Here is a 27,911-nt window from a genome sequence, read left to right as displayed (position 1 = left end):
GAGATTGCCGTCACTGGTAAGAAGGTGCTTGCTCCCACGAGACTGCCGTCGCTGGCACCTGCAGGCATGCTTTGAGTGATTGTTCTTGCCATGTGCGCTTACCAATAACTGGAATGGCCGCTGCTTGTTACCGGGGCTGCCAGGGCGCTCAGCCTTTTTCTACCAGCCAGCTCCCCTCTTCATTTCAAGAAGTAAAGATCACTCCTGGAAGCAGTCTCTAGACATTGTCAAAACTTGTGAAACATCAGTGAAGGCTTACAAGTGTGTTTCCTTGTCATCCTGCACACTGTCTTCTGGGCGTCTGCTGGACTTTGGCAACCGCGAGAAGCCACGAGCTGTTACCCTGTCCAGCTGTGCTTTTAGAGGAAAGAGACAGGTTTATCGTCAGTCTCCAGCCTAGGTCCAGCCCACACTATGTGCGCAGTGCGCGAATGAACTATGAAAAATCCCAGACCTTAGGAGGGACAGAAGCAGAGAATCTGTCGGGGCTTCGCCACCTGGCAGATGGCTGTTTTGTGAACCCGTGGTTGACATCGCTGGCGAGACCCAGCGGCTTGGCTTACCTTTGGACGCTCGCTCGGCTAGCCTGGGAGAACCACCCTCTCTGGAGCACCGCCCGCCCTGCGGAGCACGCGGGGCAGGGGGCGGGGGCGGCGGCTCCCATTGGCCCAGCGCGCGCCCCTCCTCTCAGGGCGGCCCAGAAAAGGAGCCCGGGGCTGCCCCAGGCCTCAGAGGTGCCGGATACCGTGGGACGAGAGAATGGCTGAGTATCTCAGGCTGCCCCACTCTCTTGCGCTGATCCGCCTCTGCAACCCGCCGGTCAACGCCATCAGGTAACAGCGCGGGGGCAGTGGGGTGTGGCGGGGAGGGGTGGGGAAGGGTGGGGAGGGATGGGGGCTCGCCCCCTGCCAGGCCAATGGGCAGCTGGCTCCGGCCTTCCGCTGCCCACTGTTGATCCGGCTGGTTCCTGGAGGCTGGCGCGCGGAGCACCTTGCCTGCAACCTGACCGCTTGCAACCCCAGCTTCTCTGTGAAGCCGAAAAGCTATAGTTACCCGAAAAACACGGAGTATGGTCCCCATGCATGTCAACCCTGCCTGTCAGAGGAGGCCTACTGAACAGCATTTTCCGAAAAGCTAAAGTTTCGTTTACTCCACAAGCGCAGTGCACCTAGCACATTGCTTTTAAAAGGGAGATCTGCCGTCTTTCTGAAGAAAAAGTTCATTTACCTTGTCCGTTCTGTATCACCGGAGAACAGAGCACAGTTCTCCATTAGCCTCCTGCCTCCGGTGGACCGGATCATGACGGATACTGTGTAACTTTCGTTGGTGCCAGGCTGGCACACAACTACAATAGCAGCGTTCAGTAGGCTGAGGCAGGAGGAAGCGTTGGTCTATTCCGACCATCTCAAAAAAAAAATCATTAAAAAAAATTAAAAAAAAAATCATTAAAAAGAGAGAGAGAGATGTTAATTTTAACAGATTTTAAACCACAGTGCCATTAGATTTTATTTTTAAAAATTTAACATTATTTTATTTTATGTATATTTTACCTGCATGTATGTCTGTGTACCACATGCGTGCCTGGTGCTCACGGAGGCAAATTTTTCTCCTCATTATTAATATTTATAATTTATTTTTGAGACAGGGTCTGATCTGGAACTAGCTGGGTGAACAGGCTTGCCTCAAACTGGCAGAGAGCCACCTGCCTCTGTCTCCCAACTATTGGGATTAAAAGTGTGGGTTACCACACCTGGCTTAATACTGTACTTACTTTAAGGTGAAGAATGGCCTTCACTAACACATAGTTCACATGCAAACCACATGCAAATTTGTCCATTTTCTGGCCTTTTGCAGGTTGGAAGCAAAATACTATCATGTCAATTTCACTCTTAATCTCAGCCCAGAAACCAGGAAGTGGTCACTTCCTTTGTTTTCCCAAAGAAGCATAAGCCATGTGAGGTGTATTTGGGGTGTTCCTGTACTGACAGGATTACTAGACAGAAGGATTATTTTGTTATGAGCTTTCTGTTAATGAGGCACTATGTCCACCAAAGGTGAGGGAGAAATGTCCCACAGCTCATAATTCTTCAGGTACTATCTGATATGTTTCTAGCATTTGGCTTGCTCCATCCCTCCCCAGTCAGGAGAAATTAAGTATCTCTCTCAAAAAGTTGTATGGGTTAACTAAGATGGAGATTGTAAATGCATCCTTGTCTCTCTGAGCAACCTGGTGATCGTTCCCCTCCAGAATTCTCCTCTCTCAGCATCTGCCTCAGCCTCATGGAGATTGCTTGCTTGTTTGTTTGTTTTGGGACAGGGTTTCTCTGTGTAGCCCTGGCTGTCCTGGAACTCGCTCTGTAGACCAGGCTGGTCTTGAACTCAGAAATTCTCCTGCCACTGCCTCTAGAGAGCTGGGATTAAAGGTGTGCGCCACCACTGCTAAGCTGAGATTTTTTTTTTTTTCCTCTTAGACCCTGAACTTTCCTATTTGTTTTATTTTGAACTTTAATTTTAGGTAAATTGTTCACCAACTTTAACAGCTTCCTTTTTTTTTTTTTTTACTTTCATTTTTATTTTTTAAAATCTTTTCTGGCCTCCTTCCCTCTCTCCCTTCTTTTTTATTTTATTCAAGAAGCTGTCTTTTCTTACCTGAATGTGATATGGTAACTTTTCTAATTCTCTTTCTTCCCCTCCAATTAAAATCTCTGATGCTGGAGCAGGCAGCCATGTTTCTCTCCATCCTTGGAAAGTCACGTTTATTCCTAAGTATAGACCATGGCTGATCACTGAGCCTGTCTCACAAAGCAAAGCTTTCCAACTTTTTTTTTTTTTACTACTATAATCGACCTAGTTTTAAAAAAACTTAAACTTAATTTAAGTACATAAAATCTGAAGATGCATACGTGCATATACAATACAGAACTGAAAACAGAATTTCCTGAAGCCGAGCCATTGTTATAGATTTTGAAATATTCTGCTTTTACTTCTGTTTCTCTGTTTGGGAAAAAAAAAAAGCCTAGTTGTAGGTCACAGATTTGATTTGATATACTTTGGTTTAAGTAATTTTTCTTACTTAACAACAGCAAAAAAAAAAAAAAGAAAGAAAGAAAAAAGAAAAAGAAAATCTGAGTAGGAAAATCCTGTCAAAGAAGCTGCGGGATGAAAGCCAGCACTCACAAAAATGTTATCTTGTTTTTGTTTTGTTTTGGCGTGTTTACATAGGTGCGGTGTTCATGAATGCTCGTTTAAGTGCACATGTGTGTGAGGTATGCATACACCTACGTGCCCTGTATGAGTGTGGAAGCCGGTGGTTGGCGCTGGAAGCCTTCCTGGATTACTCTCCACCTTGTTCGCTGAGGCAGAGCTCACCAGTCTAGTTGGCAGCTTGCTCCTAACCCCCTGCCTCCTGGCCTCCACACCCACCCGGCGCTTACAGGCCTCCACGCTTGCTGCTCTGGTGGCAACTACTGCGCTGTTTTCTCAGCCAGTTCATGTTGTCATCACTGTAGACTCCACTAACACACCTGGCTTTTTGTAAGGGGCAGGAGGAGGGGTGTGGGGTTGAGGGCAGAGGTGCTTTCTTAGCTCAGAGACTTTACCTTGCCGGAACATCTCAGTTAGCTGAATTTAATAGGACTATGATCAGTTATAACCATTTTCCTAGGGTTTAATTCCTTTCTGCCTGCAGCTGTCTGGGGGCTGAGTGTGAAAACGCAACAATTCCTGATATCTATGAGGTGACTAAAGATTTTCAAGGAACAATTAGCACAAAGAAAAGCCTCTATGGATTCAATTTCTTGTTCAGATAATTCAGGGTTCACTGCCTTTACAGCCAGGAGGAATGCTTCCTCCATAGTGGCTGTTTCTGAGCCATTTCCTTCTCCCCCAGGCCCCCTAGAAATCTTAACAGTTGCATTGACTAGGGTTGAATTAAAGAAAAAAGATGGAGTCACAGTAAGAAACAAAGTAGGCAGACACGTAGGAAAAAGCATTAGAAACAGTCTAGGACATGTGAGGAATTTGGAATTCTGGGAGGGATGAAAAGTCTTAGGGCCAGTTTCCCACATAATACTCAGGAGCAATTACAGGTAATTTTTGGACTTCTAAATATTATGTAGTGCTTTTTAATCGATTTCATGGTCAGATTGGGTTACCAATAGCCAGTGGAAAGATCTATTTGATTTCCTCTAGGTTAAAGGGTGAAGAGTAACTGGGGGAAAGGTAACTGCCGTATACGGAGGGCAAGCTGAGGCACGCAGTAGGCACTCAGGAAATGTCTCCTCGCTGTGCGCTGCTGAGGTCTTCCCAGAGCTTCGGGGCCATGGTTCCCCCCTGAGTCACCCGAGTCTTTAAAGCTGTTGATTCCTCAGCGAACACAGGAGACACCTGACCCCGTGTCTAGCAGTTACCCTTTCCCTAGTTACTTTTCTCCCCTCAACCCAGAGAAAACCGAGCAAAGCTGTTCTCCTTTTCCAGTCTCTCCTATCTGTGAACTTCTCCCCCCAATCACCAAGAGCATAGGTAAAGGAGGAGAGCCTGGGTAAAGCAGGATGAACCAGTGCCTCACCCCAGTGGACCATGGAGGTTGTCCTGGCTCAGTTGGGGTCACACGGTACCGAGAAGGAAAACAGCCAGCCTCTGGGTTCCACATCTGCCGTTCAGCCATCCTGGGTGAGAAAGTAGTCACATCCACCACAGCGGGCCCCCTCATGAACACGGAGATTGTTTTTCCTTTGTCATTATTTTTTGAGCAGTGCCGCCTACCAAATATTTACATAGCGTTTGCAGGTTCCGGGCTACTGTAGTCTAGAGATGATGTGTGTGTTTATGAATACTATCTCACTTCTCTGGGGGTCTTCACTAGATGAGGACTTAGGTGCCTTGAGGGAGAGGGCCACTGGGCTCCTCGTTCGATGGATGCAGAGGGAAACAAACTTTGTGGACTTCTAAATGTTAAGAAACCATTCTCAAGCTGTGTCATCAAGCCAGGGGTTCTCTCTTATTTTCTCTGGGCTGAAGGGTGAAAACTAACTAGGGGAAAGGTAACTGTCATAAACATGCTTACTTTAGTAGTGTCAGGATTTACCCAGAGAAATAGATTAAATCCTTCACTGAGTTTAGCCAGACACATTTGCTTGAATCCGTTGGCTTGGTTACCAGACCTGGTGTGGCATGCTTCACCCGTATGCACACACACACACACTTGCTCCTCTAATCCACGTAGTTAAAAACTTCATGCCGTACTTTTGAACTGAAGACACATACACAAAATAGGTACTACTGAAACCACAGTTTTCTGAACCAAAGCTGACTTTAGAGGTTAGTTGGGACTGTTTTGTTGTTTTTTTTCCCCCCCCGATTGGAAAAAATATATATTGGTTTATAAGCCTCATACTTGATTTGATGAACTTTGATTTCAATGGAAAAAAAAAATACTGTTCACAGGGAAAACAGCCGATGTGACCAAAGCTGAAGCATTTGCTCAGCACTCAGGAAATGCTGTCTATCCTGAAGACTTCTTTGTCAGCCCCTGTCCCTCCCCATCCCATCCTCACCCATGGCCTTCCTTCCCTTCAGCTGTGGTAGCTCAGGGCCTACATCTACTATCAACATTTTCACTGCAGCAGCTCATCCTTTCTCTTTGTTTGTAGTTTTAAAGTTTTTTATTGTTACCAAAAAATCCATGAAAGGGGAGGGGTAGGAAAGCCAGTCTCTTCTTCATGGCACAGAGTGAGGTGATTTTGGTTGAGGCCAGTCTTTCATTGTTGTCTGAGGGTTTGTTGGTGTTGTTTGCTTTGGGTTTTTGAAACAAGACTTTACCCTGTAATGCAGGCTGGCCTTGACCTTGTGACAAGGTCAAGCATCCAAATTACAGATTAGAGCCACCACTGGCTGCCATTCTTTACCCAGAAGAAAAATACAATGGTCTTCTGAATCTCTGGGTCTCCCATAAGTCATTCAGCCAACCAACACAGATGAAAACATGTGCCAATACCCAGGGGGCCTGAGGCTCTGATAAACACAGAGGTTTTTATCCATTTATGTATAATCACCTTTCCCAGGATACTTCCAGGGAGGGTGGTGGTCATAGGCTTCATGTTGCTAAGCCACCTTTTCATATCACATGTGGGGGTTTTCATAATCTAGAATGGGCTTTAGTGGGGTCCGCACACCAGCTGCATGTGCCTTGTAATGTAACAGCTCATAGTCTGTTTTCCTGGTCAGATTTCATTTCCAGTTAACCAGTCAAAAGCAGACAGTTAAAGGGTAGAAAGTAAGTAGGTAAGGGACAGTTGTCATGTAGAGAGGTCAGGTCCCTTATTCCCTAAGGACTTCTTTGTTCTGCTTTAAGGTCTTTCTCGCTGATTTCCCTTGGTTCCGCTTGTTCAACAAATGATACTTTACTTTTGTTATCTTTTATTTTTAATTTTAAAGACAAGGCGTCAGTATATAGCCTGGGTTGGCCTTAAGCAGACAGAAATGCACAAGCTTTTGCTTCCGAAATGCTGAGATTAAAGGTGAAAGCCACCTACTGAGCTATTATTTGAATAATTCTTTTTCTCCCCTCCCCCCCATAATAAATTCTTCACTGTTTTCTTGCCCAGATTTCTTTCTATTCCAGTCAAAGTCTAGGGCCTATGTAAAAGGAGAGTGTTCCTATATCTTTGCCCAGAATAACGCCCTTCACATCTCTAAACCTCCACTCGCTGTCAGAGGAGAGCACATATTTTCCCTAGCAACTACAAACACATGTGCAAAAATGCAGAGCTTAAAATTAAGTTTCTTGAAAGTAAAACCTAACCTCATATGTTTAGTGTCTTTTATTTTCTTATTAATTATTTTCTTTTTGGAAATAGCACAAATTTGATTCAATAAACTTTAGATGTTTTCTGCTTGGTTTTTGTTTTTGTTTATTTGTGTGTTTGTTGTTGTTTAATAATGACAAAGGAAGAAAGTGCTTGTTGCGGTGAAGCAGGCCGTGGGTCACATTTCTTCTCAGAGTCCATTCTCCTGCCTGAGAGACACTGCGATGCCCCTTACCTGGCCCTGCTCAAGCTCTGATGTTTGTATCCACTTTTCTTATTCCCTGTTTTTGAAATGAACAGGAATATGAATAAAAGAGGAGGGGGTCATTGTTAGCCTTCTCCTCAGTGGCTCCCAGGAAAGGGACATCCAGAAGGAGACAATTTGGTGTGGATCCTATACCTGCCTTTTACCCATAGAGAGAAAATAGTGTTCCGTCCACAGCAGCTGAGTTCCCCGAGAGGAGGCCACGTTTTTCTTTTCTTGTCATTATTCCCTAAGGAGTGCACTGTGGCCTATGCAGGGTGTGTATTTTATGGTTTGTTATGAACAGTTTGGAAATGCAGGTCTGCATGAGTTATGTGAGAGTTCTGCAGGGTTTTATCTGCCGGACTTGACCATGTTAGGGCGTTTGTTATGCTAGGGGCATGATGTCCCAGAAGCATTCCACCCTGATACCTCAGGACAGCTGCTCGGCCCTTTGGACTTCTCATTATTATGTAATGGCTCAGATTCTGTTTATTCCGTTTTCTATTGATGAGTCAGGAGCGTGAGTTTTTATTTAATTGTGTCTAGGTAAAAAGTAACTGGGTGAAAGGTAATTATCATGCATAAGGTGAGGATCTACGCTACTCCATGGATCCTCTTCTTCTTGGTCTTAGCACATCTTTTGTAACAGTTTGGTTTTAAAATTCACATATATAAGAATGAAAGTTCTACCCAGAATACACAGCATTCCAAACAAAACTGGTCAGAGTTTTCTGCCGTCTTCCTTGCAGCCCGTGAATTTCCCAAGTTCCCCGCCTTCACCACGCTAACCCCCTCTGCAGATTCTCCCTCCTCTTGTGACAAGCGCTCTTGAATGGGATCGCTGAGCCTTCCCTACTTCTTGAGTGGGGACAGATCTGGAGGGTGTACCCTCGGCTCGCATTCCCTGTCTGGGATGGTCACCCTCCTGTGAGGTTAGCTGTGTTTTCTGTGGCAGCCTCCCTCATCTGCTGAACCTGGGCGAAGCGTCTACGGTGACGATACTTGCTCGACATTTCTCTTTTTCCCTCTCCTCCTAAATTAATGAGGGTGGAATTTAGCTGTCACAGACAGAAAACTCTCAATGACAGTGAACTGACAAAGACCAACAGCTTCTCTCACAGCAGAGCGTAGCTCCCCAGTCCTCAGTGTTTGTCCTGCCACCCTTGGTACATACCCTCTACGTCTTGGCAGAAGGATACTCTGTCTAGCCATCTCATCTGCCTTCTTGCCAGGAGTAGAAAGGGAAAAAAAAAAAATTTTTTTTTTTTTTTTTTTTTAAGGAAATCAGGCCCATTGTTTTCCAGGAATTTATAAGACACAGAATTTAGCACCTTGGGCAGCCTGCACTGCAAAGCATGCTGGGAAATGTAGTCTTTACTTTCAGCCACCATGGAGCCAGCTAAAAAGCAGGTGTTGTAAACAGTTAGAAGACGGTGAGGAGGAATGGGTGTTTGAAATACCTAGTAGTCTGCCTCGTGTCCCGGACGGTCTCCCCTTTAGCTTTTTCCAAGTATGAGCAACTGAAGGAAATGTTGTCCCTTCCAGACTTCTGCACTGCCACTGGCTCCTTTTTATTTTCCCACAGCGTGGCTGTTGTGTTTACCTGTCAGGTAACTCTGTACTTGCGTTAGCGTGTATAATATGTTTAAAGCTGGTTACCAATGATTTTTCACGATCAAAGTTAGAGCACAGTGGAGGAAAATAATATTGCCTTTAAAGCAGATTTATCAGCTCAGCACTTAATTGACAGTAGACATTTTAGCTCTCGAACAAATAGTGAAAGTTCCATGACAACGATCTGTTTTTTTTTTTTTATTCATCATAATTGTTCAATTGCTCATTAGTAAAGAAAAATCTTTAAGATGGTAGAAATTTAGTTTTGACTAATTTGCTCTATGGCACTTTCTCTTCCTTTCAGTTCAGCTGTAATCAGGGGAATAAGAGATGGACTCCAGAAAGCTGGGTCGGACTACACGATTAAAGCCATTGTGATCTGTGGAGCAAATGGCTCCTTCTGTGCAGGTGGGTAGTGTCTGAATCTCCCCCATTAGCTCTAGAATTCTGCTCAGACTACTCCCCACGGTGCACTGCCTGTCCCTGAGGGTCAGGAACAGGCGACACTAGAGTGGACATGAGAAGCATCATGGGTGAAGGAAGGGATATGTCTGTCCCTAGAGAGACAGAGACAGGACTGTGGCCTTTGAAGAACATTCTGCTCCAGCCTTACTGGCCCATAGCTGCTGCTGTAAACAGCTGAGGTACATCTGCTCTCCCCGCTGTGTGAGCTTAGGCTAGGCCGGAAAAGGGAAGAAGTAGGTAATAAAAATTATTTTTTTAATCTGATTTTTTTTTTTTTTGTAATCCTGGAGAGTAAACACGGGGCTTTTCTGCAGCTGAGCTATACTTTCATCCCTGAAATAATTCATTTTTAAATTTTACGCCAAGATTACTGATGGCAAAGAATACATGATGCCATGTGGAAACGCTATAGGAATTACCTATACTGTCATGTAAAGACAAAAAAAAAATAAGGTTTTACAGTATGTTCTCCTTGCTAAAAATGAACTTCAGGTTACTTAAGATAGGCATTGAGCTAAAAATTTAAATAGCATACTCAGGCTACATACCCATTTGCACATGTGTGGGAGGACTAAGAATTCACCGAAGTCTTCAACTTTATCTCTGTGTGATGATATTTAGGTGGTTTTTTGTTTGTTGTTGGCTTTGTACGGGTTTTTAATTTTCACAATTCCTGTATCATTTTTTATAATCCAGGAAGATAAGCTATGTTAATTTAATTACTCCTAAGAAATCTATCAGGGGCTGGAGAGGTGGCTCAGTGGTTAAGAGCACTGGCTGCTCTTGCAGAAGACCTGGATTTGATTCCTACTCCCACTGGGGATGGGATGGCCACTCACAACCATCTGTAACTCCAGTTCCGGGGAGTCCAACACCCTCTCCTGGCCTCCATAGGCACTGCATGCTCTCCCTGCCCACAGAACAAAAATAAATAAACCATTTTTAAAATACTCCAGGAAATCTATCAATACTAACTTGGTTACTGACATAACTCACAAGTAGTTTGCATTTGACACTGCAATGGCTCTTAGTGAAGAAAGGACGGCATTCTTCTCAAACAGGCTGGTAAATCTCGAGAGGCACTAACTCTCAAACTGATAGACTTATTTAAAAACCTAGTTCTTTTTCCGAGCTTTTACATCTCCGCAAAGTTGGAGCTTCTCTTCACCCAATGGGAACACAGAATTTGGAAGGTCACCTGATTACTTGGTTCCCGGTAAAGATTTGATTTTTCTCTCATTACCCTCTGAGAATAGAGCGCCTCACAGCCTGAGGCATCTGAGCCTTCTACTTCTGGCTGCCCCCTTGTGTTGGTGACCAAAGCTTAGTCCTTCTGAACCATCTCCTCTTGTCTTTAGGTGCTGATATCCATAGCTTCAGCTCTCCCTCCCCTGGCCTTTCACTTGGAAGTCTGGTGGACGAAGTACAGAGATTCCAGAAGCCGGTGGTGGCGGCTATCCAGGGTATGGCTCTTGGAGGAGGACTAGAGCTGGCCTTGGGCTGTCACTATCGTATTGCCAATGCAAAGGTAAGAGGCTCCCAGAGGCAGAGTTAGGGTGGGCCATGTCTTCAGAGCTCTAAATGTGGCCCGGGCCTGAGGCTGATGGCTTTGAATAGCGGACTTATAGGGGATGGTCCTGTGCATCTTGAGTGCTGATGCTCTGCTTTTTGATTCCCTCCCCTTCTTCCACATTGTTCCCTGAACCTTAGGTTCCAGAGTTCTTTTGTAGATGTTCCATGGGGACGGGGCTCCACAACTCTACATTTTGATTAGTTGTGATTTTCTGTGATGGACTTCAGTTGTTTTAAGAAACACTTTCTTAATGAGGGGTGAGGACTACATTTACCTGTGGGAATTAGGACAAATACTTACAATGTACTTAGGGATTTGGCTGTTTAGTAAAGTGAAGGTTGTAAGATCTATGACATCACTAGCCACGTAGTTGGCTAGGTTTTCAGTGCCAGAATTTCCCTATTTCCCTTTGATCGAGCGGGTCCTAAGTCCAATTAGAGAGCTGTTGGTTAACATGAAGTTATGGGTGCCACACCTGCGCTCCTGTTTTGGTTCATAGACATCGAAGCCAGTTTAGACTGTTGGTAGCTTCCCTGTTTTGGAAGCTTGCAGTACCACAAAAGCTAGTCCTTGGAGAAGAGGCTTTCAGGTCAACTCCAGCTTCACGGCCTCTGGGTCTGTTTCGGAAGCGCATGTGTCCTCAGCAATGGAGACTTACCATCCACCTCTGGCAGGCAGCCAAAGGCTAGGAGCAATTTTCTATAGTGTTCTTGGAGTCTCTTGGATAATCATGGCAGGCACTTCTCATGCCTGGTGTTGGAGTTTTTGCTAAATAGTCTGTGACTTTTGTCATACTATTGTCAACCCAGATGGGGAAATACCATTGAAACTATACCATTTTATCTGTACCGATCGATAGAGATTCGGATGTCTTACACGTAATCGACACCTATGACTCTCTTAGACATCTTGGCTGTTAGTTTATCCTCCTCCCTCTTTGTTCTGTTTTTTTTTTTTGTTTGTTTGTTTTTTTTTAATATCTCCTTTCTCTTCCTTAGTTAAAATTCCCCCCGGTTTTCCTATTTCCCCCTTCAAATTACTTGTACCCCAATGTTCCCATCTCTATTGAAAAGGATAAAATGCTTCATGAGCGTGCATGTCATCCTTGGCAGCTCCGTGCCAATCATCTCTGTATTGTTCCAGTCTGAGTATCTGTGCTGCCAAAGTGACCACCTGCCTTTTTTATTGTGTTCATTCTGGCAGGCGCACATGTGTTTCATTGTGGCTTGCATTTACATCCCCAACGGCTAATGATATTGAGCGTTATTTGCCATTTGTGTCCTTTCTTTGGGGCGCTGTTTATTCGGATAATCAGCCCATTATTAGTTGGTTATCCTTTAATTGTTAAGCTGTGAAAGCTCTTTGTAGCATGGAGATACAAGAAGTTCTGTATCATTCTCTCTTCTCCTCTGGGTTCTGTCTTCACATTCTGATGCTTGCAAGAACCACCCTGAAAGCTGTAGAGGTTGTTTCGTTATCTGAAATGAGAGTAAAACAACAACAACAAAACAAAAACAGTGTGTCCAAGCAAGGATGTATGGAAAGATGTTAATTAAAGGAGACAGCAGACACTGTGTGTCCTCTGGAGACTTCTCCAGATTTCAGTGAGGCTGCTGTTATGGTGTGGGAAGTTCTGGGCACACTTGCCTAAGATCTCATCGCATTGTCTCATTATGTGGTGGCCTTTCTGCCTTTAATGTCTTGTAGGCTCATGTTGGCTTTCCGGAAGTCACACTGGGGCTTCTCCCTGGTGCGAGAGGAACCCAGCTTCTCCCCAGAGTCGTTGGAATTCCTGTTGCTCTCGACCTGATTACCTCAGGTCAGTGGAAACCTCAGCCTTGATTTGGATGGATGTAGAGAACCAGATCAGCAACTAGAAATCTTGTCTTGGTGACTTACTGCTCACGTAGGTTCTAAGGAGGCTATTTTAGTTTCTCTGACTCCAAACTTTGTCATCTGTAAAACAGAAGCAAAATCTTTCCTGAGCACTTCCCAAAGGTTTCCCTGAGAGCCTTCTTAACAGTAGTGCATGCAAAGGGCTCATCTAATTGCGGGTCTTTTGCAGCTTATGTTCTTATCCATAGACTACATGTTCATATAGCAACCATCATAGGCAGACCTGGTTTAGGAAGTGTAATGTCTGGGGCTGTCAGGTGGTAGAGCTCGTCCAGCATGTGTGAAACCTGGATTGTTTCCTTGGCATAAAACCAGGGTCCACTGCATAAAACAGGGTGTGGTGGTTTGTGACTATAATCCTAACACTCAGGAGATAGACTCGGGAAGATCTGGGTTCAGGATCATCTTCAACCATATAGTGTATTCAGTTCCAGCCTTAGTTACATGGAAAGAAGGGAGGGAGGGAAGAAGGAAGGAAGGAAGGAAGGAAGGAAGGAAGGAAGGAAGGAGAGCAGGCTGGCAGGTGAGTATAATATCCAATAGAATTAAAACTAGAATTTTCAAGTTTAAGAACCAATGACTGAATTATTCATTTTCAAGGCATCTCTACCCTGCAGAGTATCAAAGCAGAGGCTGAGACTCATAGCCAAACTTTGGGCAGAGTGCAGGGAATCTTATGAAAGAAGGGAGAGATAGAAAGATCTGGAGGGGACAGGAGTTCACAAGGAGAAAAAAAAAATTGGGCACAGAGGTCTTTTCTGACACTGATACTCCAAACAAAGACCATGCATGGAGATAATCTACAACCCCTGCACAGATGTAGCCCATGGCGGCCCAGTGTCCAAGTGGGTGTCCTAGTAAGGGGAACAGGGACTGTCTCTGACATGAACTCAGTGGCTAGCTCTTTGATCATTTCCCCCTGAGTTGGGAGCAGCCTTACCAGGCCACAGAGGAAGAAGATGCAGCCAGTCCTGATGAAACCTGATAGGCTAGGGTTAGATGGAAGGGGAGGAGGACTTCCCCTATCAGTGGACTTAGAGAGGGTCATGGGAGGAGAAGAGGGAGGGAGGATAGGATTGGGAGAGGTTGAGGGAGGGGGCTACAGTGGGGATACAAAGTAAATAAACTAATTAATAAAACAATAAATTTTTTAAAAGTAAAAAAAAAAAGAGAGAGAATAGTTGAAATGAAAGTTTTTCTTTTTGAATTGGGAAGATGAACCAAAACTTGACTTTCAGTTGAGGTGAGGTTGGAAAACAGAACGTATACAAATAAGCGTGGTTAATGATGAGCCTGTGAGCTGTCTTTCATTTCAGTGTTTGTGCAGTAGCAGTCTCCACTGGAGGGTGATTTAAAGATTGTATAGGTTAACACAGTTGCTCAGACCCTTCTTCAATGTGGTGTGAATTCCCTGTTCATTAGCTCTAGCTTGATATTGCTGTATTTTTCTAAGTTAAACTAAGATGAGGCTCCCACTTACAAATGACATCCTGACGAATGGGCAGTAAATATAACAAAGGTTTAAAATTCCATTATTTTAGCAAAAAGCTGTGTTAACATGAAATGAAATTCTCACCATTTTAAAATTATTTCATTCAGAAACCTTTCTAAGGTTCACGTTTTAATTTCCACTACAGTAAATATGGACAGATCCAACTTATGTAAATAGCAGCCTTTTGGAGTCCTTCATAATTTCTAAGAATGTGAAGGTGTGACTTTTTTTTTTAGTATTAATAATAGAAATCTACATGCTCTAATTTAAAAAAAAAAAAAAAACAACTGACAGAAAAAGAGTATGTGCACAGGCCAACCTAGAAACCAATAGTCTACATGAATTAAAAATAGCTTTGTCCATTTAATGAGGTGTGTGAAAGGAAAATTACAAAAACTGCATGTGTTGAATTCAAATTCACTCAAATAATCAGGTTACAAATCATTTAATGATGGAGCATGAAGTATTTGAAGTGATTTTGGAATTCTTCAGAGAATGCCTGTAGTTCAGCATTCTACATGAACTCAAAGCACGTGAGGCAGGTTATTCAGCAAAAGATGAAGTAGAAACAGAAGCATGAAATATGTGAGGGAACAGCAGTAGTGGGAACTGAGTTTGTGATCCCTAAGGTCTGCAGAATGAAGCCTTTGAAGAAATCTGTCAGGAGGCAAGAGGGCCGCCCCTTCCCCAGAAAAACCAGGAAGAAAAATGACTTCTTTTTAAAATTAATGTATTTTTTTATAAATTACAGTTTATTTATTTTGTATCTCCGCTGTAGTCCCCTACCTCAGCTCCTCCCAATCCCATCCTCCCTCCCTCTTCTCTTCCCATGCCCCTCTCCTAGCCCACTGATAGGAGAGTCCTCCTCCCCTTTCCATCTTACCCTAGCCTATCAGGTTTCATCGGAACTGGCTGCATTGTCTTCCTCTGTGGCCTGGTAAGGTTGCTCCCTCCTCAGGGGGAAATAAATGATCAAAGAGCAGGTCACTGAGTTCATGTCAGAGACAGTCCCTGTTCCCCTTACTAGGACACCCACTTGGACACTGAGCTGCCATGGGCTACATCTGTGCAGGGGTTCTAGGTTATCTCCATGAATGGTCCTAAGATGATCAATCCTCACTCAAAAAGGCAAACAGGATGGACATTGGAAGAGGGAGAAAACAGGCAATAGAACAAGAGCCTATCACAGAGGGCCTTTGAAAGATTCTACCAGCAAGGTATCCAAGCAGATGCTGAGACTCATAGCCAAACTTTAGGTAGAATACAGGGAATATTATGAAAGAAGGGGGAGATAGAAAGACCTGGAGGGGACAGGAGCTCCACAAGGAGAGCAATAGAACCAAAAATCTGGGCACAGGGGTCTTTTCTGAAAAACAACTTCTTAAACAAAGAGAAAAGAAAGGGATTCACTTGGTCTTTGCCCACAGCAGTGATTCACAGATGCTGCTATTTTAGTAGCATGAAAAAAAAAAAAAAAAGAAGAAGAAGAAGCAGAAACTCTGAGACTGACAGATTTTGATTTGCATAGCAAAACCTCTTGAATTGGAGGTGAAATTGGCACAGGAATCAACGCCTGTCTTCTTGAGTAGACTGTGATTTGGTGACCAGGTTGGGGGTTGGGTTTAAGATGACATCTCAGGGCTGGGCATGGGGGTGCATACCTTTAATCCCAACAGAGGCCAGCCTGGTCTACAGAGTTCCAGGACAGCCAAGGCTCCACAGAGAAACTGTCTAGAAGAAACAAACAAAACAAAACAAACAAAAACGATACCTCAGGAAGGTCCCATGAAGACATTGAAATGTTAAGTTTTGGAAAAAAATCTTGAAGAAATTTGGAAAGGAACATACCAGCGTCCAGCACGGAAGAAGCACTCTCTGCTCCGGTCACTCTGGGGTCTCCCTGCAGCTCATCTTCCACTGCTTTTGGGCCACAGCCTGCTAGGCAGAGGCCCCACCTACACTACCTGTGGCCCAAGAGGGAAGTGTTAGCCACAGCTGAGGCTTTGGGTTGAGCATGCGGGGCCTTGTGTGTTGGTCGTTTGGAGCAGACCTGGGCCTTTGTTAGGGCACTAACTGGAAACACAGCCATGATATTCTTCCTATGAGACTCAAGATCTTGGCAGCAGCTCCGTGGGCAGCTCACGTTCCCTGCCTTGTTGGCAGAGATCCTTATAGTGCCCAGATTTCACTTCTCCATGCCTTGGTCTCTTTGACCTGCCTAAGAAGGCTCACATACGCTCACCCAAGTGTCTTTCTATAGAGGATGCTTCACACCGCCTGCCTGCCTCACCGTCCTCACTGGATGAGGGGGCCTGGAAGGCTGTTGATGAAGCAGGTGCAGAAGAACCCACAGCACAGCACTGGTTCCACCAAGCTTGGATTAGGGACCTCACCTGCCTGCCAGGGCATTGAAGGAGCAGTTGTCTGAAGGTGTCTGCTTCCTTCTCAGCCTCCACCAGAAACAGGGCTGCAAAGCTTGTCCAGAAGAGAGTCTATAATCTAATACAGGGTCAAGATGCTAGGTAACCAAAAAGAGACAAAACTCCATCTGATTTCTTCTATGTAATTTTCACTATACTTTGTGGAATGCCAACTTAATACCATTTTTTCTGTTCAGCCAACTAGGTTTGTGTTTGGGGATTCCTTCCTTCCTTCCTTCCTTCCTTCCTTCCTTCCTTCCTTCCTTCCTTTCTTTCTTTTCTCTCTCCCTTTTTGTTTTTTTGTTCATTTCTTTGTTTTCACTTTTTGTTTTGTTTTTCAAGACAGGGTTTTCTGTGTAGCCTTGGCTGTCCTGGACTCGCTTTGTAGACCAGGCTGGCCTCAAACTCACAGAGATCCGCCTGCCTCTGCCTTCCAAATGCTGGGATCACAAGCATGTGGCAGCTTGCCCGATGGGATTATCTCTTTTCTTGATAGTATAGTTCCTGGTAGGTGGTAGGTTCAGGCAGAGAGCACTGCCACTCTGTGGCCCACCACTTCAATTACAATCCAAAACCCAACCATTTCTCACACTTCCATAGAGACTTGCGGAGTTCTATTCCTCCATAAGTATCTAAAGAGGCCACTTGCCTTTCACCTAACACTCAGAATTACTGTGGCAAGCATAATTACCTCCATTTATCAGCTATGAAATCTGAGTCCTCGTACAGTTCCCTGGGATTTCTGTAACAGTAAGAATTAGAGCTACAGTTTGAATTCAAGGGTTGTTTGTTTGTTTTGGTTATATCTGTAGTGATGTTCAACCACAACAGTCCAGCCTGGGCATGGTGGTCCACCTTTGATCCCATCGCTCAGGAAGCAGAGGCAGGCGGATCCCTGAGTTTGAGACCAGCCTGGTCTAGTTCCTGGGAAGCTAGAGCTACATAGTGAGACCCTATCTCAAGAAAACAAAACATTGACTACAGCAGTCAGGTTGGTCTTAGGCATTTTGCTTACTTACTGGTGTATCCAGGGATGGTAGCCTTTCCCAGGAGAAAGAGCAATGCCCCAGTTCATCCTCACACTGTTCTTTGATTTTTTTTTTCCTCTTGTTTCAGGAAGACATATTTTAGCAGGTGAAGCACTCCAGCTTGGCATTCTGGACAAAGTTGTGAAGTCAGACCCGGTTGAAGAAGCCATCACATTTGCTCAGAAGATTATGGGTAAACAAAAACAAAGAAATAACATTAGATTAGGAATAAGCCAAAGGTATATTCCAATAAGGAACTTCTTAAGTAGCTAATGGGGCATCCATGCTGGAATGCTGTATTGAGCTGGCATAAACTCCACGGTATATTGTGTCAGGTAATGAAAAGAACATTATTGTAAGTGGTGTTTTGCCAATGGTGTAACCAAAAAAGGGGTGGGGAGGGAGAGAGTGGATGAGTGTAACTGCTGTCTGTGCCTGAAGCATTCACAGGAAATGAAGAACTCCCAGAACTCTGCTTCTGGGAGCAGAGCTGGACATTTGCTGAAGTTTAAAAGAGGTGGCTTTTAGTTTATTCTGCTGTACTTTGGGGGTTTTAGGCCCTATGTGTGTTTTTCTGGTTGAAAAGTAGAATTAAAGTTGAAACAGAGGAACAAGCATGTAGCCAGTCCACTGGACCTACAAGGCTTCCAGAGAGGTCACGGCCTCTGGAGTTTCTGTCTTGGACAGGCGTGTTCTGTTGGGTTTTGCAGACCTGTGGTATTCCTTCAAGCATGCCTTTAGCATCTCCTACAGATGATCGGCTCACTGTTTTATTTTTTGTTTGTTTGTTTGTTTTTGTTTTGTTTTTACTTAAAACTGTGCCTTTAAGCTAGAAAACAATTAAAACTGTGGCTGATGACATAACTGTGGGAGATGAATTCATTTCTCAATAGCCTTCCTGCAAGAAAATCTCAACAGAAGGAAAAACCATTTAATAACTTCTGTGGGAAAGTTTGTGGAGGCTGCATCCTCTAACTGAGGAGAAAGAAGTTAAAAACTGCCTATGAAAATGCTTAAGAGGATTGTTGGGCTCCAGGCAGAACGGAGTGTGTGCTGGTCCTACTTACTGCCACAGAAGATGTGCCTGAGAGATCTCTAGCTGCCCCTGGCAGGGACCACTTTTTTTTTTTTTTTTTTTTGGTCTAGCTAGTTGGGGTTTCAGTGTGATGATGGTGGCACTCTGTGTCCCTGTGCTCCAGGGAGGACCAGGCCTGTGAGTACTCACTCACACAATCTGATTGCAGACAGCGTCCTAGGCCATTCTATTGTTTTTAGTTTGCAGTTTCTATGGGAGGTTCCGGCCTTCCCTGGTTTCCCTGAATTCTGCTCTGAGAGTTAGTTCAGGCAGAGGATAAGGAACAAGGTCAACCACACTTACACTGTGGTCTGGGGTATTGCTCCTTTCAGCTTTTAAAGTTAATTCTAAACGTTAAATTCCAAAATTTATAAAACAAAACAACTGGTCTCAGCAACACTACAAATCTTGACCACTAGGTGGCACCCTAATGTCGAGCCACTGATTGCTGCACAAGCCCAGAATGGCGTGGGGCAGTTTTTGTCCTGAGGAGGGGCTGGAGAGGTATAAACTTGCCTGTGATGTACAAATGTTTCAAACACGAGGCTCTGCCTAATATGTACTTGCAGAGTGAAGCTATGTGTTTGATTCTAATTCCAAGAAGAAGAAAAAAAATCCATAAATAATTACCTATATTTTGTACCTATTGCTAGTTAGAATTTACATGAGTAGACACAATATTCCTAAAGGGGACAATGGCAAATGAAAAAAAAAAAAAAAACTCACAAAAGTTACTATATGGTTTTTGCTTTTATTGTGGTGTAGTTTTCTGTTTGTTTGCTTGCCGTTTTGTAGGGAGGTTCGTTGAACTCTAATGTCACCAGCACTTGCTTTAAAAATTTTCTGCCTTAGGCTCTGTTAGTTTCCCCAGATAGTGGTAATTTTTAGGTGTCTTTGCATTTTGTTCAGTTTTATGTATTTCTTCATTGTATAGATCACAGCTGACCTTATTTACAATTCTCCACTTAGGCAGTGATCCAGATGGAGAATAGTTACAGTGTTCCCTGAGCTTCCTTGATGCTTAGTTTGGGAACAGTGCAATTCGTTCCTTTTAAGTGTAGCATTTGGTGAGTGTCGACAACAGTTTACCATTGTGTGATTACTGCCACCAAGTAGTGGCAGATAGACTTTTCGCTTCAAAAAGGATGGGCTCCTTCTGGTGGATGCCTTCTATTCTGCTTGGCCACTCGGCAGACACTCACCAACTCCAGAACACTGTAGCTTTCTGTTTTTAGAATTTCATATCCACGTAGCAGGGGCTCTGTGCAAGGCTTCTTTCACCTAGTGTGTTTTTGAGAGTCATAGTGTGTTGTCCTATGTAGCAACTGACTACTTTCCATGCCTGAAATGTGTTCTGTAGTATGACTGAACCATAGTTTCTTTAGCTGATGGACAATTAGGTTGTCACCACTCTGGATCATCAGTGGTCTTTGAAGACACACATTTTCCTCACAAGTACACACCTACACACGTTCGTGTGTGTCCATATGTACATACAATAATACTAAAATAATTGAAAATATTGTTATTTTCCTACCATCTGAGCCATTGAATTTACCCTGAGGAAAAGAAGAGGCGTGCCCAGCACGTTGGTGGGTGCAATCTGATACAGAAATGGCCTCTGGACCAAACATCCATATTTTATTCTCCACTCAGCCACATGGATCACAATAGGTCTTCTTTTCATTTTCTGTCTAAAAAGAAAGAGCTCCACCAAAGTAGCTGACTTCTGGCCATATGCTGAGAAAGCAAAGGCAGTGTTGGTTGAGATCTCAATGTTTGCTCCTTGCTACAACCAAGCACATCCTCTGTCTGTTTTGGGCGTCAGTGAATAGAATCCCATGGAAAATGGTAGAACTTTTATTGCTATTGGGTTTTTGTTTGTTTGCTTTACCTGAACACAACTGCTTGAAATCTTAGTATTTTATGTTGGGGGTGATAGAGTGCTTGACTAACATGCAGGGGTTCCTGGGTTCAGTCCCGGCAGCCCACGAAACTGTACCCTCCTGCAATCCCAGCTCTCCGAGGTAGAGGCAGAGGGGTAGAAGGCCGTTCTTGGCTACATGAGATCTAGTCTTTTGCTTGTCGAAGACCGACAGATGTAATAGATGAGCAGCAGAAGAGTCAGCAGCAGTAGTGGTCTAACTAGGAGCATCTTGGTGCTGTTTGTGGCCTAGCTCACAAAGCACACCAGTTAACAACGCATAGTTTTCATTTCCATCTTACGCCTCTTTTTGTGCTTTCTTGCTTCCCTCTCTCTTTCATTTGCTTTTAAGTGCAGCTGTTAATATGTAGTCATTTAACAAAACAAAACTGGTGGGTTGCCTTGACGGTCAGGTTCATAAACAACCAACCCATTGTTACATTTGTGTTCATACATGTGTGCGAATTTACTCCTATGAAGCTAGTTTTGGTGCATAACAGTTCTTTGTGATGATATTCTATCATGTAGCCTGCAACCTGTTGCCACATCCACTACTCAAATGCTAAACTGAAAAGCTAAAAAGAAAAGATATAAAGGAGTGAGGAGTGTGGTTCTCATTCCAGTCAGTATTTTGGAGCAAGGGCTGATCTGGAGGGAATGGAGGAGCTGCTGTGCCCATCCCTGTTATATCCTGGAGAGCCGCCTGAGGAACTCATTAAACATCTTGGTTTTCCTAACAGAGAAAACCTTCCAGGCTACAGAGGAACAAGGGATAGAGCAGAGCCAGGTAGAAGTCCTTGCCTCCCCTGAGGAAGGGAGGGCTTATAAAATGTCACTTACTTCCACTTGCCCCTGACTAGCAGCCTGGCAATCCCGAGGGTGAGAAGTCCTGGTCCCCTCCTCATATGGTTTGAGTGCTGGATTTGAGGTCTGGGCACAGGAGGTGTCCGTCTGGGAGCCTCATCTCAGGAAAGGGTGCTCTAGGGAGTTAATGGGTTTGGGTTTTTTTTTTTTAATATTTTATCATTTTAATTATGTATATATTTGTATGGGTTTGTAGACGTTAATACAGTGCCTTCAAAGGCCAAAGAGGGCATTAAATCCCCTGGCCCTGGAGTTACAGGTGGTTGTGAGCAAAGCTCAGTCCTTAACTGCTGAGCCATCTCTGCAGCCCCTGGGTTTTGTTATTGAGACAGTCTGTAGCCCAGGCTAGCCAAATGTTCAGTCTTTCTGTCTCACTGTCTCAACACTGGGATGTGCTGTGATTGGAAGCATACCACCGTGCTGCCCTCTGATGCCGTGTTCTTGTCTGTGTAGTGAGCTCAGGCCCTTTGCCCTGATGTTTGGTCCATTTTTAGCAGTTCTAGTTCTGTCCAAAGACTGGTTTCTGTTAATTTGGATTTGGTGGCTTCACGCCTCCCTTGGTCGTTCTCTTCGTTTTAGTGCTTGCTCTTTGTCATCTTTTTTTCTTTCTTTCTTTTTGTGAGCATTTCCAAAGGATGGAGTGACCCCACCCCACATGGGAGGGCTCCTCCTGACATGCCATCCGCCTGCGAGGGGCCTTCCCAGAGTTGGTGACAGGCAGCTGTTCTGTGGGTCGTTTGCGGAGCTTCTGACATGGGTGCTGCACACTGGGTCAGAGTAGGAAGACAGGGGTCTTTTGTGTCTAAGGAAGTTTCTTTTGTGAGCGTCCCCTAAAGGGGTCTCTTGCGCCAGATGATGGATGATCGCTTCCTGCCCAGTTGGCAGAAGGGCGTGTGGGAGATGACCACATTCGTGTCCGTCTCAAGTATGACCCACTTGTTTTGTCAAAACATGCGAGCAGAGCCAAGGGTAGAAGCGACCACCACTGCTATCTTCCTTCCTGTGTTGATAATCAGTTCGCTGTATCGGAGGAGCTTATCTAGCCCATCAGTCCCTGCAACCATGCCTGTCTGTCACGGTATTTTCTAAAGGTTTTGTCACGATTGCCGTATTTGTCATTATTTTGAACATATGACATTAAGAGCTGTACTCTTTGCACTCACTGATAGACTAATAGTTAATCTATTATAAAGTTGTCTTGACCTCAGAATAAAAAGAGAATGCGCCTTACGTGCCTAAATTAGTAAGTTAATTCTTTAGATCTCCTAGATTTTGCTCTGCCGTCTGAAGTTACTGAGATAGCAGATTTGGGGACTGGTGTTGCATGAACTATCCTATCCACAGTGTCTGGTTGGGTCCGTGGCGCCACACTCTACTGCTCTGTTGTGCCGTCCTGTCCCCTTTGCGTCACCCCTGCAGCGCCCTAACCTTTCACAACTCCTTTCAGATAAACCTTTAGGGCCCCGCCGGATCTTAAACAAGCCAGTGCCAAGCTTGCCCAACATGGACAGTGTTTTCGCGGATGCCATCGCCAAGGCGCGAAAGAAGTACCCCGGCTGCCTGGCGCCAGAGACGTGTGTCCGTTCCGTCCAGGCCTCCGTGAAGCATCCCTACGAGGTGGCCATCAAGGAGGAAGAAAAGCTGTTCATGTACCTGAAGGCGTCAGGGCAGGCGAGGGCCCTGCAGTACGCCTTTTTCGCTGAAAGATCTGCAAATAAGTGGTCAACTCCCTCAGGGGCATCTTGGAAAACGGCATCCGCTCAGCCAGTCTCCTCAGTTGGCGTCCTCGGTAAGTACATCCTTCATATCAATCGAGAATTTCATACGAGTGTAAATTGTACAAAGAGCACAACATTTCCCGTCACCTGCATAGGGGGTGCTGTGTTAAGTTCTCTGCTGAATTCGGCACTCAAGTTAGCTCTTGTCAGTCCTTGCCAGAGCACCCTCTTCACCCTGCAGGTCAGCTCTAGGGACCTTTCAGCTGCTGCGGCAGTCCTGTCCACCATAGGGGGTAAAAGTGGGGTTTAGTGATGACCCTCTGCGTCCGCCATCTGGTCACTGCCTTGAACACTGCAGTTTTGTCATAATTATTGAAATTGGGGAGAGTGACTTTTCCATTTTTTTAAAATACTGTTTTGACTCTTCTATTTTTCCTGCACTTCTGTAAGAATTTTAGAACTTAGTACTGTTAATTTATACAAAAAGTTGGGCTGGTACAGCGCTTGTATGGGTTCTACAGATTAATTTGATATTTATCTTAACAGTATTAAATTTTTTTTCTGCTCCCTGAACGTTGGCCGACAGCCAATTTATTTAGGTCTTCTTTTTTACTCTATTTCTTTCTTTCCCTCCCTCTCCCCTTTCCTTCCTTCCTTCCTTCCTTCCTTCTTTCTTTTCTTTTCTTGTTGTTAGGTATCAGACTGAGATCCTTGTGCACACTAGGCAAGCATGTTGACACTGACCAACAAACACCCTGGCTGTTCTTTCACTTTTTTCTTCAATAGTGTTTCACTGGCTTTAGTGCACAAGCCCTCCTTTGTTAAATGCACTCCTTAAGTGTATTTCTTTCTTTCTTTTTTTTTTTTATGCTATTGTAGGTAGAATCGCTTTCTTATTTTCATACAGATTGGTTATTGCTAATATGTGGAAATATATTCAGGGCTGGAGAGATGGCTTAGCAGTTAAGAGCGCCTGATTGGAGCTCGTGACTATCAGAGTTTAGATCTCGGATGCTGGGAGAGTCCATGCAACAAGTTGAGCATCCCCACAAAAGAACACCTGCTTCAAGGGGGACAAGGTGTAGCTTTTTTTTTTCTTAATTCTACTCTATTTGGGATGTTTAGGCCTCTACCTCCTTTCTACCAAACCCCCAACCTTAAGTAGGAGAGAGAAAAGGTTGGTGGGGAGGGGGGCCCAGACCCCTTATTTTTCTGGGCTAGTTAGGGTCACAGGGTTCTTTTAGGGCTCTTACCAATCTCCATCAACCGCAGGCACGGCTAGCAGGCTCCTCCACCCCACTGCGCCCCGAAGCGTTTCTCTCTGTCTGTCTGCTCCAAACCACCAGTCCATCTCCGGTCTCGGTCTCTCCCTACTGCTACACGCCACGCGCCAACACTGAACTCCACACCAGACTCCACTGAACCCCACACAGTCTCTTTCTCAGCCTCGTATTTACACTCTGTGTCCTAGACCGCGCCCCTCTCCATGCGGCACGTGGAAGGCTGTTACCAACGAGCAAAGATCACACCCCGCACGTGACAACTAACAGGTGTGGACAAACTACAGCCCAACTGAAACCCCACCCTTGGGATTAAAACAAAAGCGTTTTTACATAACATACAAAGAAACCAAAACTTTCATTCCAACAAAGACAAGAGAATCCCTGGGGCTTGCTGGCTTCCGGGCATAAGCCCCCACCCTCTTAAGAGAGAGGACCCTGTTTCAAAAGGAGTAGGCGGGTAGTGATAGAAGGGGACACCCAGCTCCTTCTGCTGACACATGTGACGTAATGCACAGAGAAATACATATTTTTAAATTATTATTATTATTGTTATTGTTATTATTATTATTTACATCCTAAACGCAGTTTACCATTTCTCTCCCCTCCAAGTCCCCCCCAGTACCTCCCCTCCTGTCCACTTCTCTCCCGTTTCCCAGGGTTAGCAAGTTGCCAAACATGGCATAGCATGTTATAGTGAAGACGAGGCACCTCCCCTGTATTAGGGATGCGTGAGGCCACCCAGGAGGAGGGACAGGGTCCCAAAAGCATGGAAAAGAGTCAGAGACAGCCCCTGCTCCCACTGTTCGGAGTCCCACCGAGAAGACCAAGCTCCACAACTGTAACATATATGCAGAGGGCCTAAGTAGGTCCTATGCAGGCTCCCTGGTTGTCCGTTCAGTCTCTATGAGCCCCCATGAGCCCAGGTTAGTGGGTTCTGTGGGTGTTCTTGTGGTGTCCTTGACCCCCCCTGGCTCCTACAATCTCTCCTCCCTGAGCTCTGCCTAGTGTTTGGCTGTGGGTGTCTTCTTCTGTTTCCATCAGTCGCTGCATGAAGCCTCTCTGATGACAGCTGAGGTAGGCACCAGTCTGTGAGTATAACAGAATATCCAGGAATCATAAATAAAGGCAACACAGTTACTTTTATATACAGATTTTACGTCCCGGGACGTCACTGGATGTGTTTATTAGTTTTAACAGCTCGTGTGTCTGTGCGTGTATGAATTCTGATTGTCATTTTCTCTGGAGCACTTAACAGCGCATGAACTATTCAATGCATTTATGTTCACTCACCAGTCCTGATGTTCTCATGAGTCAGTGGTGCTAGGGATGGAAGCCGGGGCCTCGTGTGATCACACTGCCAGTGAGCCGCAGCTCTATCCCCGGCTCAAGCTTTTAAAATGCCACTTTGCCACAGATGCCTTCTACCAGGGACCAGTACCAGCTCACAGTACCAGGAAATCACAGTTTCCTTGCTTTCCTCTGTATCCACAGGCTTGGGCACAATGGGCCGCGGCATTGCCATTTCTTTTGCAAGGGTGGGGATCCCCGTGGTTGCTGTGGAGTCAGACCCCAAGCAGCTAGAAGTTGCAAAGAAGATAATAAATTCCTCCTTGGAAAAGGAGGCATCCATAATGCAGCAGCGTGGCCAAACTCCAGCAGGACCAAAACTCCGCTTCTCCTCCTCCACAAAGGAGCTTGCAAGTGTGGATTTAGTGGTTGAAGCAGTGTTTGAAGATATGACCTTGAAGAAGAAGGTCTTTGCTGAACTGTCAGCCCTGTGCAAGCCAGGAACCCTTCTGTGCACCAACACGTCGGCGCTAGACGTGGATGAGATCGCGTCTTCCACGGGTCGCCCTGAGCTGGTGATCGGCACCCACTTCTTCTCACCAGCTCATGTCATGAGGTTGCTAGAAGTCATTCCCAGCCGGCACTCTTCTCCCAGCACCATCGCCACTGTGATGAGCCTCTCCAAAAAGATCGGAAAGATTGCCGTCGTTGTGGGCAACTGCCACGGGTTTGTCGGAAATCGAATGTTCGCTCCCTATAACCAACAGGCGTATTTTTTGTTAGAGGAAGGCAGTAAGCCAGAGGAGGTAGATGGGGTCTTAGAAGAGTTTGGTCTGAGAATGGGACCCTTCAGACTATCTGACCTCACAGGGATAGATATAGGCTGGAAAGTTCGCATGGGGCAGGGCCTCACTGGACCGTCATTGCCACCCGGAACTCCTGCCCGAAAGCGGGGCAACAACAGATACTCCCCAATTGCTGACATGCTCTGTGAATCTGGGCGATTTGGTCAGAAGACAGGCAAGGGCTGGTATCAGTATGACAAGCCGCTGGGGCGGGTTCACAAGCCAGATCCCTGGGTTGCCAAGTTCCTCTCACAGTATAGAGAGACCCACTGCATCGAGCAGCGCTCCATCAGCAAGGAGGAGATCCTGGAGCGGTGCTTGTATTCCCTTATCAACGAGGCATTCCGCATCTTGGAGGAGGGGATGGCTTCTAGCCCAGAGCACATCGATGTCATTTACCTTAACGGGTACGGGTGGCCGAGGCACACGGGCGGGCCCATGTACTATGCTGCCTCCGTTGGGTTGCCCACGGTTCTAGAGAAACTGCAGAAATATTACAGACGGAACCCTGATGTCCCCCAGCTAGAGCCCAGCAACTACCTGCGAAAGCTGGTTGCCCAGGGAAGTCCTCCTTTGAAAGAATGGCAAAGCTTGGCAGGGCCCCACAGCAGTAAACTGTGACTCAGCCATCCGCATGTCGCCATTTACACTGGCATCTAATTTCAGTGTGGTTCATTCCTAGAATCCAAAGAGATTGCTCTCAAGCATACATCATGATTGATGATGATGATGATGATAACTGGTCAGCAAAAGCTCCTCTCTGTATCTTTCTACCTCATGATTCTATTGGCCAGATTTCAGGAATGTGTTTTCTATACCTTTTACTGCACTATCTGAAAATTTCAGTGAAATGTACTTAGTAATACAAGAATTCTTCTCTTTTGACTTTTCACCTTGCGAACAAAAACTTACTCAAAATGTTGCTAGTAGAATAATTCATAATAATCCCAAATTGACAACCCAGATGTGCCTTAGAGGATCAACAAAAAGTGGCATATGTCTGCAATTGACACTTTTTAGCCATGTGAAGTAATTGACACGTGTTATAACATGGCGCTGGGTTAGGACACAGTTTTAAGTGAGAGGAGGCAGGCAGAAACGGTCACATGTCCTATGGTTATGGGTATGAAATTCCAGAATACACAGATCTGTGCACAAAGTAGATAAGTAGCCTGAGGCTGTAATTACGAGAAATAAAATTACTTCTGATGGATACAGAATATCTTCAGAGGTTGATCAGTGTTTCCGAAACCACTTTAGCGGTGGATACATATAACACTACAAATAAGCCAAAACACACCAAATTGAATGGATCAAAGCGAACTATGCTGTATATGTGTATAAAGTTAATAAAATTAATGGTGATAAAGCTTT

General features: G+C 45.0%; 1 protein-coding gene and 1 non-coding gene across 2 annotated transcripts; one reads left to right on the top strand and one right to left on the bottom strand.

Moving 5' to 3' along the window:
• The first annotated feature begins 678 nt into the window (after positions 1-678).
• Ehhadh (enoyl-CoA hydratase and 3-hydroxyacyl CoA dehydrogenase) lies at positions 679-27,911 on the top strand. Its single transcript, XM_021658470.2, has 7 exons — positions 679-833; positions 8,972-9,075; positions 10,491-10,660; positions 12,413-12,524; positions 17,630-17,734; positions 22,852-23,193; positions 25,897-27,911. The coding sequence occupies exons 1-7, from the start codon at positions 760-762 to the stop codon at positions 27,156-27,158; spliced, it is 2,169 nt and encodes a 722-aa protein (XP_021514145.2). The 5' UTR covers positions 679-759; the 3' UTR covers positions 27,159-27,911.
• Positions 11,774-11,878, bottom strand: LOC132648909 (U6 spliceosomal RNA). The gene has a single exon (XR_009587290.1). It is a non-coding gene; the product is annotated as a U6 spliceosomal RNA (small nuclear RNA).

This window comes from Meriones unguiculatus, chromosome 17, assembly GCF_030254825.1.
Source record: "Meriones unguiculatus strain TT.TT164.6M chromosome 17, Bangor_MerUng_6.1, whole genome shotgun sequence".
Lineage (NCBI taxonomy): Eukaryota > Metazoa > Chordata > Mammalia > Rodentia > Muridae > Meriones > Meriones unguiculatus.
This window is presented reverse-complemented; position numbering and strand designations above follow the sequence as displayed.